The 12,146-nt window shown below is 44.9% G+C and overlaps 1 protein-coding gene across 1 annotated transcript in view; it reads left to right on the top strand.

The window, feature by feature from the left end:
- The window catches only part of LOC147098177 (transmembrane protein 150A-like), a 36,234-nt gene extending 31,447 nt beyond the window's left edge, over positions 1–4,787 (top strand). The window contains exon 3 of the mRNA XM_085970837.1: positions 891–4,787. Coding sequence (XP_085826963.1) covers positions 891–1,129 — 239 coding nt within the window. The 3' untranslated portion in view covers positions 1,130–4,787. The remainder of the gene's footprint in view (positions 1–890) is intronic.
- Positions 4,788–12,146: the final 7,359 nt, after the last annotated feature.

The raw sequence follows: 12,146 nt of genomic DNA, 5'->3' as shown, positions 1-12,146 counted from the left end.
TTTGAGGGACTGGAGAGGAATTTTCCAGATCTATTTTCTTAATTGCCTTTGGATTTTTGAATTGGTTTTTCGCCTCTTCGTACCTGGGAGATCAGGGCACTCCTGACCTGATGCACAGGGCATCACAGCTGCTTGGGACAGGCTGGATGGGCCAGCTGGCCTTTTCCTGTCTGATTTTTTTTTTGTATGTTTGTGTAACTATTAATGATTAAAGCTGTATATACCCTGGAGTACTAGCAAGCTGTAGCTTGGGCCGACAGGATGTGCACTTGTGCCAAATCCCTCTCAGTCTTAGCCGTAGCGAGGGGCTGCATCCTGCGGCACACTCCTATCCCTTTAGTGCAGCGTTACTGGAGACCAGGGAACATCTTGCCTTGCTGCAGAGGGTCCAAGAAAAGTGCCCTTTGAACAGGAGGAGTCTCGCAGCTCTGTTGATGTGTGCATCCCTTTACCGAGCAGGAAGGTACCAGCTTCGATCTGCTGAGTTAACTGACCTCGGCCCAGGCAGAGTAAAGCGCTGCAATTTGGATTCAGTCTCCAGGGTGAAGGAGGTGACTATTAGCCAGAGTCCGTACTCCCTCCACTATCCACCACTTGAAAGTGCACCTGGGTGTTGGACTGGAGAGGTTTGAGGTTGGCTGTGATGCTCTCCATGTAGAATAATCTGCTGATATTCGCTGTCCAGATGTCCACATAGAAAATTGCCACTTGAGCCAGATACAGAAGGACTGCTGGTGCCTGTGGCACTGTACCCCAGGAATCAGTGTCCTCACAGGGAGGGAGAGACATGAAGGAAGTTTCTTGTCGGGAGCCTACAGATAATTACTGCTTACTTTCTTTGTGTGTAAAGTCATTTTTTTCCAACCAATTTCCTTAACAGCTGCAATCAGGTGGCATATTCTTTATTCACGAGAGCTCTCTGTTCCAACATGCTGCTGCCATTTGTGAGTGGATTTTCACTGTCGACGTTCTGGTCTTCTACGGGACCTTCTCCTTCGAGTTCGGCTCAATCACCAACGAGACGGTGCTGGTCATTCTGAGGCGAGGAAGCAGCCAGACCTCCAAATCCCCGGGAAGTAGCACGTCTGCACACCTGAACAGTAACCCCGAGAGCATCGCCATGATTTAGCTGCAGCCCAGACTGAGGCAGCAGTTTGGACTTCTCTCGCTCATCGGACATCAGGCTGTGGCACTCAACGTCCTTTTTAAAAAAAATGACTTTTGTATCTGTTTTCTTCTGTGGTAAGTCTTGGTGCGAGTATGAGATTTAATTTAATACAACTAAAGAGTGGGCAGTGCCACTCGCAGTCCCTTTAAATCGGTTCATTTCCGAGAGCTGATTATCCATCAATATAAACATTTCGCAGCCTTGGATTTATGGGCAGTGCCTGAGACCAGGGCTGGAGCCAGCAGATCGCCAGCTCGGCACACTCAGTCCTGCATTCTCCCCGAATCACTTACTTTTGTCAAGTGATACTTAAAAGTGGGTTAAATGTATAATAAGTGGGTTTGGATGTACGGTTTTCAAATTCACTCAGCAGATTTTAGTTTCTGTAGTCTCAGTCTGTCGGTAAGATGACTATTTTATCTACTACTACCCAGGAGTGTTTTCTTCCCCTGCATGAGCACGGGTGAAAGCAGGAATATGGGCCGGGTCTGCTCGCGAATACGCCAAGTGCATTTATTTTTAAACAAAGCAACCAGAAACCAGCCTTTTCCTGTCGGGTGTTTGATTGTCGAAATTACCAGGTAGCCTCCCTCTTGAGACCGGACAAGGGGATTTGAAATGGGACGGGAGGTTACCCCTGTCCAGGTTGTTGCCGATCACTGCCATATAGCACAGGTCACAGAGACGCTTGTAGCTCGCACTCCAGACACAGTTAATAAGCTAGGAGATGCACTAGAGACTGAACAGACACGGGGGGAACCAGTGCTGATTTCTGATCTCTCACCTTGGGGTACGAGGATGTATCCTGCATCATGTTCAACTGGTGCTTTTCACATTCGGGACACAGTGCAGCCAAAGGGTCAGTGAGCAGACTGCTCCTACACAAGGGCCAACCTATTTATGAAAGAAGCCAATACTGGGCATTGATTTGTGCAGTGGTTGGAATCCTTTCCCCTTTCACTTCTGGGGGTTGGCTTCCATTCCAGACAGAAAGGCAAAGGGGCTGGAATTTGTTTGGGGCGCTAGCTTTGTGCTACCGCCCAAGAAAATTTTACTCCAAAATCTCTGATGAAATACTAAGGGTCCTAATCAGTTTTCTAGCGTTTGAATCCAGCCTAAAAGAAATAGTGGACATGCCCTCTCTGACACGGAGATTGGTGTCATGGTGGGTGAGACACTTGAGTTTGAATCCAGCCCGAAGTGAGGGGATGATGGGGGAATAGGTGTCATTGTGTTTTCGACACAGCCCGATCATGTCATGCTGGTAGGATTGAACGCCGCTCAGAGTGAAGAGCTGACAGGAGGCTAGATGGTGTGTTATTCCTTTCACCTCTAGCTTCACATCCAGCTGGCTTCTGTCTCTCTGATGGCTGAGCAAGATCCTCAGTAAATCATTTAGCTGGCCTGAATTCTGTTGCTGGGGAATGGTTCCATTGCACAAAACTACCCTTATCTTAACACTAATCAAGACATTTCATCACAAGGTCCTTGGAACCTGTGAAATCGGACCGTGGTTCAGGCTGAGGTTGTAGTGGTGTCTGAGGACTGGAGCAGAGCTGGAGTATAACTCCACAGAGTAACAGATACCACCAAAGTGTGTGAGGCGGGTAAACTCCTAGCACAGTCACGCCTGGACCTGAAGAGGTGCATTCGGGTATAAAATGAGCCCACGCTGATCACCCCAACATCCAGCTCTGCTTGTAACAATTTAATGTGGGTCGAGTTTTTAATCCATGTCAGTAAAATAGTATGGCTGTTCTAGTTCTCAGTTATACACACACTTCCACACACCGGAACGAGGGCTTTAGGTGACACATTTTAAAAGCAGTCAGCATATCATTGGGTGCTTAGTGTGAAATGTGGCATAAATTACTTGCTCCCATCACCAAAGGATGCTGTGCCACAGTTTGCTTTGTAGAGTACAACGTAAGATTTGTGCATGGATTGTATCCACTGTGGGGAACGCTGGGTCTGCCTCGCTGTGTGCCACTTTGGGCTGACCATATTGTAGCCATTGTACAGCGGAGCAGATAGTATATACAGACAGCCCTCCTCCTTCCAGTGGGCCAACTGGCTGAAGGACATGGGCTGACTGAGGCTACCTTGTAATATATTCAATAACAGGTCAGTGTTTGTTAGGAAAAGCTGGAAACTCAGGGAAAAACACAACATGATTGGGTAGCAACGGTGGTGTTTGTGTGGATTGACTTTGCCAAATTGAGGTTAGACCCTCGGTCAGACAGTATATCATTCACCTGACGAAACAATCCACACTCGCCCACACCCCTCCATTGTTGCCGAAATACTAAAGACAGGATTTGATGAACTGCTTGCTCTGTTGGAGGCAGTGGGATTCCTGCCTGAGGTGTTGCCTCTTTATAAGGCTTTTGTTGTTGCAGCAGGGAGACAGTGCGACCCCTGACCACGGAGCGTGGTCATTAATCTCCGAGCATTCACTTCCAGGATACTGTACAACAAAGTATTCCAGCAAGGGATATACATTTGCAATATACATTTTTCATGAAACCTAAACCTCCTACATCCACAAAATGTTATCCAGTTGTAAATGCCCTTTTGTAATTGCAGTGTCTTTTTTGAGCGAGTTTTCTCCCCCGCCACTCTAAAGGCACTGGTTTGCTGGGATGTGGTTCCTCCAGTAGTTCACCCAAGTGCCATTCTTCACGTGCGAGCCTACAGTGAGTATAGGCGAGCTATTTGCTGGGGGGGAGCAGCACAATCTACATCCAAGTGCAGTCACTGGATGGCAGTCAAGAGCAGGACCCTGACTGATGTCCTGCCCCCCCTCAAATCTAGAGAAGAGGCGGCCAGTTGAGGCGGCTCACTCTCCACCATTTGCCATCACCTAACTCGAAGCAGTCCTGGCGTCTCCAGTCTGTGTGGTTTTGTTTATTTACAGCGAAGGGAGTGAGATCTTGCAGGTAATTAATTGCAGCAAAAGCAGTAGTGGACCGATGGAGCCTCTTGCAATTTTACAATAACTCTAAATTTTGAATAGTTGACATAAAATCGAGTTGGATTTGATCAAGCAGCTGTAAGTTCCACTCAGAACTGCTGGGCACCAGCAGAATTTTAACAGAAGCAATGGAGCTGGATGAAGTCAGGGTTTTAAAACTGTGAAAAGTAAATTTGCTCCCTAGAATTTTAAAACGAAAGCTGTAACTTGATGAATTCACCTTAACGAGCCTGCCTGGAGACTTTCATCTGTTCAAGGAATGTTAAACAGAAGGGAAACTACATGCCCAACCACAGCGACACAACTGAAGTTCCCCGGCTGCCTCAATGCATTCTGTGTCTCCTGCCATCACAGCTAGACCTTCAATATTAGGGCAAGGCTAAGAGCAACATGTATCCTGGCTTTTTATGTTTTTAATTTATTTATTTCAAAAAGGGAAATATTTGTCGACTAAGATTTTTAACTAATATTTTTAATTCTGACTGACGTTGTGCTTGAAGAGGACTTGTATTTGTAATGGGATTTACAGAAGAAATGTTCAACATTATTCCAGAAATTGCCCTTTGTCGGGGCCTTGCAATGAGCCACAATTTTAAACCATGCATCAGGAATTTAATTTTTTTAATAAACATTTTTGTAAATGTTGTAGTTCCTTTCTTTGTTGTCCACCCTTCAGATGAATCCTTTGCACCCGCACCGCCTGCTCTCAAAGTGTGGCACAGCCCAGCCAGCACCCTCCCTTTGGGCAATATTCCACTGAATTTTCCTCGTTTGTCCCTCCTAAGCTGCAAATGGACAATATTCCCTTTCAATACATTATCATTGGGTTGCAATCAAGACTACTCTAAACCATTCTTTCCCAGGATCTCAATACTGTGGAATTACAACAGAAAATGCTGGAAAAACGCAGCAGGCCAGGCAACATCCGTGGAGAGAAATTAGAGTTGACGTTTCGGGTCAAAACCCTTTTTCAAAACTGGAAAGGAAATTAAATAGATCGAAGGCAGGGCTGCGATCGAACAAAAATAGGGCAGCACGGTGGCATAGTGGTTAGCACTCTTGCCTCACAGCGCCAGGGACCCGGGTTCGAATCCGGCCTCGGGTGACTGTCTGTGTGGAGTTTGCACATTCTCCCCGTGTTTGCGTGGGTTTTCTCCGGGTGCTCCGGTTTCCTCCCACAGTCCAAAGATGTGCGGGTTAGGTTGATTGGCTATGATAAAAAAAAAATTGACCCTTAGTGTTAGGGGGATTAAATACGTGGGGTTACGGGGATAGGGTGGGATATGTGTTGGTGTAGGGGTTATGGGGATCGGGTGGGGTTTGTGTCGGTGCAGGCTCGATGGGCCGAAATGGCCTCTATCTGCACTGTGAGGTTTCTGTGATTTCTGTGATTCTGTGAAAAGAAGTAAAGAGGTAGTCAAAACCAGATGAGATGGTAATAGGACAGTGGAGACAAAAGATGGCTCAGATTAGGTGTGAAGTGTACTGGCAGAATGAGAGACAGCTGCCATGTGGGGGAGAGAAAAAAAAGGAAAGGGGGGCGGGAAGGAAGATCCAAAACAAAGGGGTGGAAAAAATAAGTAAAACTGTAATAGGGGCCGAGGCCTGCTGAGCTTTTCCAGCATCTGCAGTATTTTGCCATCTCAATACTGTGGAACTCCTTTACCTCTGTCAGTCTTCCCTGTCCCAATGCTCCCACCCCCCCCCAACCCCAAAAGGAGATATTAAAGTCATATGAAAATAATGGATTGCAGGCAGCAAAATCTACCAATAAAAATAGAGAAGCTGAGCTAATCAAATATTTTCTGAAAAACCTCATGGCTGCCTTCTTTCTTCAATATGCTTCGTTTTTTTAAACATGATAAAGACATGACTGAATTTACCCATACTGTAGCAATTTCTGTCTGACTGTTTTCCGTTGGAGGGCCGAGTCTATCTCAGAATCCTGAGCTTTGTGTTTATGCAGGTTTCCTATGAGTTGAGAGGAAAGCTCTAGGCTTCACCTCCCACCACATAACTGTGCATGCAAATTTGATAAATGTTTATGGTTGACAGCAAGATTGGCCATTCACAAAACATGCTGTAAGCCCTGCCCCCTCCGACGGAAAATTACTGGCAATAAAACAATTTTTAGGATAGTAAAAGTAATCAAAATATTTTTGTATAAATTACCAAATTAGGTAAAGTATGAGTTCCTTACCTTTTTCTGAGATTTTCTTGAAAGAAACAATTGATATATTCAAGTGATACCATGTTACATCTGTAACAAATTAAACTTTAAACAATGTCAAATTTAAAAGTAGAACCTTTATATTTTGTAATGTATTTTAAATGACTACATCGGCTGACTGCTTTTGATTTGTTTATACTGAGAACATGAAAACAATGATTATTCATATAAACAAAATAGGTTTCAGGACTATCATTCAAGTTTGGAGGAAATTTTGAATAAAAGTTCTTAATTTCAAGTATTTTACCAACATTGCTTAAAAAACATTGCAGAGATATTTGGAAAAGAATGAATGATGCAAATAAAGGACTGAACTAAAATTATAATATTTAAAAAATCTTATGTCTGCAGGCACTTCCTGTTAACTTTTTTTTCCCATTTTAAGTTCCTACTTCTACAGTTGTAATGGAAACTGTAAACTTATTAGGCTGTAATTTCTATGATAACAAGCGTAGCCTCCCGAAGCTCGAAGGATGCGCGGCCTTCACACGCACCGATGGCAAGAGGCTGTGCGTAGAATCGGTCGCCTCTCAACTGGACTGTCACAACTGGCTGGCATGGTGTCCGTGCTTGAACTGTGGTCACGGTGGGTAAAAGCTAATCACTTGCACACAATGCAACTGCGTGTGTGTGTGTGTGATTTCCACTCGCGCACAATTACACTGCAAATTGTGGGTCACGCAGCGCTGAGGGAGAGCTGCACTGTCAGAGGTGCCGTATTTCAGATGAGACGTTAAACCCTCTTGGGTGGACGTAAAGATTCCCACGGCCACTATTGGAAGAAGAGCAGGGGAGTTCTCCCTGGGGTCCATATTTATCCCTCAACCAACATTGCTAAAAAACATTATCTGATTATTATCTCATTGCTTTTTGTGGGACAATGCTGTGTGCAAATTGGCTGCCATATTTCCTACTTTGCAACAGTGAATATAGGACTGGAAGGTTTTAACTATCAGGAAAGACTGAACAGGCTGGAGCTATTTTCTCTGAGAAGACTTTGGGGTGACCTAACAGAGGTCTTTAAAATTATGAAGGGGTTCGATAGAGTAGACGTAGAGAAGATGTTTCCTCTTGTGGGGAAGAGCAAAACTAGAGGCCATCAATATAAGATAGTCACTAATAAATCCAATAGGGAATTCAGGAGAAACTTCTTTACACAGAGTGGTGAGAATGTGGAACTCACTACCACAGGGAGTGGTTGAGGCAAATAGCATAGATGCATTTAAGGGGCAGCTGGATAAACACATGAGGAAGAAAGGAATCGAGGGATATGCTGATAGGGCAAGAGGAAGAGTGGTGGGGAGGAGGCATGTGTGAAGCATAAACACCAGTTGGGCTGAATGGCCTGTTTCTGTGCTGTAAATTCTTTGTAATACTACTGTCCCCACACAGTGGAAGTGCTGGCTGCAGTGCTTCCACTGGCGGGAGGGTGTAATTACATTGTGACAAGTTTACAGTTTACATTATAAATGTGTAACAAGGAATTTATAATGGCAATATAAAAATAAGGACAGAATGTTTATGACTTTAAAATAGGGACTGAATTGCTGTACATTTGTGCACCCTGTCCAATTATCCCTCAGCCCCCAACCCTGCTTCAATCCAAAGGCTGCATTTGGTCTTGATGCGAACCACCACAGGAGATTGACGAGTGTTACATATCACTTGGCCAGTACAACAAGCTATACCCTAAACAGATGGATAGTAAAGAGCTACAGAGATTTATGTAAATAATTCCAATACCTATCGTACTTAAGGAAAATATTTACTTTCTAGGAACCAATCCTAACCCACTCAAGTACGATAGCAAAATACTGCGGATGTTGGAAATCCGAAATAACAACAGAAAATGCTGGAAAAACTCAGCATATCAGGCAACATCCGTGGACAGAAATTTGAGTTGACGTTTCGGGTCGAACCCTTCTTCAAAACTGGAAAGAAAAGATAGATCGGAGGCAGGGCTGCGATCGGACAAAAGAATAAAAGAAACAAAAGAAGTAAAAAAGAGACAATAAAAGGTGTTAGAAGCTAGACGAGATGGTAATAGGCTGAGATTGGGTGTAAAGTGTACTGGCAGGGCAAGGGATAGCTGCCAGGTGTGAGAGCGAAACAAAAGGAAAGGGGGGGGGGAGAAAGGAGTGGAAAAATTACAAGAAAAAATGAAATAGGGGCCGAGGTTATGATCTGAAATTGTTGAACTCGATATTGAGTCCGGAAGGCTGCAGAGTGCCTAATCGGAAGATGAGGTGCTGTTCCTCGAGTTTACATTGAGCTTCCGTGGAACAATACAAGAGGCCAAGGACGGTGAGGTCCAAGTGGGAATGGAGCGGTGAATTAAAATGACAGGCGACCGGAAGCTCGGGGTCACCCTTACGGACTGAACGGAGGTGTTCCGCAAAGCGGTCACCCAATCTGCGTTTGGTCTCCCCAATGTAGAGGAGACCGCATCGTGAGCAGCGAATACAGTATACTAGATTGCGAAAAGTACAAGTAAATCGCTGTTTCACCTGGAAGGGGTGTTTGGGGCCCTGGACAGTGGGAAGGGGGGAGGTATAGGGGCAGGTGTTACATCTCCTCCGCTTGCACGGGAAGGTGCCAGGCGAAGGGGAAGGGCTGTTTGGGGTGATAGAGGAGTGGACTAGGGTGTCTCGGAGGGAGCGGTCCCTGCGGAATGCTGAAAGGGGAGGGGAGGGGAAGATACGTTTGGTGGTGGGATCACTTTGGAGGTAGCGGAAATGCTGGAGGATGATCCATTGAATGTGGAGGCTGGTGGGGTGAAAGGTGAGGACAAGGGGAACCCTATCGTGGTTCCCAGAGGGAGGGGCAGGGGTGAATCGTCCTCCCCATCGGGGAATTGAACCCCGGTCTCCGGCGTGACAGGCGGGAATATTCACTACTATACTAACGAGGAACTGACACGGTCGAGGGCAGTGTCAACCACGGTAGAGGGGAATCCTCGGTTGCGGAAAAAGGAAGATATGTCTGAAGCACTGGTGTGGAAGGTGGCATTGTCGGAGCAGATACGGCGGAGACGGAGAAACTGGGAGAATGGAATAGAGTCCTTACAGGAAGCGGGGTGGGAGGAAGTGTAGGAACCCACTCAAGTCTTTGTCTCAAAGGAGGTTTGAGAAGCAATCCCTTTGCAAGTTCTTCACTGAAGTTGTGTGCCCTTCACGCAATAGTACAATCCTGCCAGCGATCCCACGGGAGGTCAGTGCACATAAAAGTCTTGCATCTAACGCAAATGTCTCTCTGTCAGTTGGCATGACTTGCACCTGACTAGCTCAAATCTCACATTCATAAAACTGTAGTAAAAAAAAACAACAGGTAAGGAATGCGCCAATCAAAAACAGGTAAAGTAGGTAGAGTTCTAATGAAACACTAACGATTTAAGAAAACAGTTAATCAACCATGAACAATCGGGAAAGATAATCAATAAAAAAAAACAATGAAATCGCTCCAATTGGCTTTTGAAAATCGTTTCGGCCACCCTCTTGGATTCTTTGTTAGATAAAAAATAATATTTGTAACATAATACAGGCATTACAAATTACAAGATTTACTAGCTGATGACAAAACATCCCTGTAAAATAGTATTTGTTCAATTCAAAATATGAGTAACTGAGGCCTGTGCTTCCCTGTGAAACCTGGCGTTTGAGCTCATGAGGCTCCCCAATTTCAGCTACCCAACAAGGTAACAAACGTCCCAGTGCATTTGTAATTCTGAGCTTGCCTCGGTACAATGTGTGGAGGAAACTTCCATCGTCCATGTCAGTCAGTCTCGTCAAGCAATGAGTGCAGCACAACGCCTGAGGAATGTCAGATTATAACATTAACTGTTAGTTTGATTTTGCGAGGTACGTTTTGACAGGAGAAAATCTTTGATGGTGTTGTTTATTTCTAGGTAAAGAGAAGATAGAGAAAAGAGCAAGACAAAGGCAGAGAGAATGGGGGGAAAGCTGAAAAGAGAGATACAGAATGCAGATACTAAAAGAGACAAGAGCGAGAGATAGTGAGATTGAGATTTATTTATGTACCTGCAGTGGGTAAGAAAAACGCCATTTTGCAGGAACCAATCAAAAAATACTTCACCGTCCCGAAAGAGACCTCTTGCCAACATCTTTCCAAATTGTTTCAAAGGAAATTGCAACAACATAAATCTGACTCACCATGGGAGATGTGCTTGTATACATAACTGTGTTTGTTGATTGTAAATATCACCCCCTCAGTGTGTAAATGCTGTGTGGCACCGAACCATACGGAACTAAAAGGTTCAGGTTGGATGCCTGCGCTGTGCTGAGGAAGCGCTGGGCTACAGGAGTTCTATAATTGGCCTCAGTATTGCGGAGTTAGAATGGGAATGGTCAGCCAGATCGCTATCCAGTGACTCCTGCTGCAAAGTGCATGCGTGGACACCGGACGAGAACAGAATTAGGCTCAGTTGTGATGCCCCAATTGGTTGAATGGTTTGCTGATACTTGAATCCCCATTTGGATGAGGTAGTGGAAGGTGACCAGCACCCATTGAGTCAGACCCCAACAACACCATAGCCTCAGAAGAGAAAGGAGAAACTGGGGGGAGGAATTCATTCCTCACATTTTCCAGGTGTTGACAGCTCTGTAAACACGCAAAGATTATTTGAATCCAAAGTCAAAACCACAAACAAAAAGGTGGTACACAAGGGACAGACTCTTTCAATCCCCAGGGAACTTGTATTAATGTTTATTATCTGTCACAGCATCTCAACATGAGCATTGTGGAAACCGATCGATTCATGCCTTTTCCACTATAAAAGGAACCCAGTTTGGCTCTGTGGGTAACAATTTGTTCTGGGTCGGAAAACTGTTGGTTTGAGCCCTAAACCAGTGCTGAAACACATAACCCAGGCTAACACTCCAGCGCAGTACTGAGGGAGTGCTGCAGTCAGAGGTGTTGTTCTTCAGATGCTATTTTGAACAGATGCCCTGTCTGCCTGTTCAAAGTGGTCTCTTGGTGTCCTGATCGAAATTACTCCCTTAACCAACGCCACTAAAAAATAGTCTCAGTGCAGTTGATGCGATGTTGCTGATTTGCAATGGCTGCTGCATTCACCTACCTAATAATGGCCACTGCTCCAAATGGCATTAATTGTGTAAATCACTTGGAGAAATTTTGACATAACAGGAATATAAGGATTATTGTAAAAACAATTGTATTGCCAGTTAAAACACAAGATATCGGCATCAATAAAGGAATTGTGTGCATCTGTTCACTTTGTCCCTGGGGAATACTGCACAACCTTGAAAGACTAAATGATGTAGTTGAGAAATAATGCGGCAAGTGAGGGGGAGGGAATACGATGACGTCACTTGAATTGAAGGGATCTGATCAGCAAAGTGCAATACTGCTGCCTCGTGGAACAGCAACACTACTGCATGAAGAGAGACCCTTTCCCCAGGACCGGCTACACATGTCAGACAAGTGCTCTTAAAAAGAGGCTGCTGAATGTTTTTATGCAGAACTTTCCCTCGGGAGATTAAACAGATGAGATGGAGTGTGCGAATGGTTAGGGTAGGTTGTCGTTGGCTTATGGAAGGAGCACACTTGATGCATTGTCCTCATTCCACACAACGAGGAGTCTGTACTGCTGAAACTAAAGCACAAAGCAACCTAGAGATGGCACATTAAAACATCGGGTAAGGATTCTCAGTCATCCCTGAATAGTGTAGATTCAAACTCAATGACGGCCATCCATACTACTGAATATTCAAACAAGTTCATCAATAAAAATAGTA

Source organism: Somniosus microcephalus, chromosome 30 (assembly GCF_052327205.1).
Source record: "Somniosus microcephalus isolate GS21.2 chromosome 30, FLI_Smic_1.0, whole genome shotgun sequence".
Taxonomy (NCBI): domain Eukaryota; kingdom Metazoa; phylum Chordata; class Chondrichthyes; order Squaliformes; family Somniosidae; genus Somniosus; species Somniosus microcephalus.
Note: the sequence above shows the minus strand (reverse complement) of the source record. Positions and strands in the feature narration are given on the sequence as shown.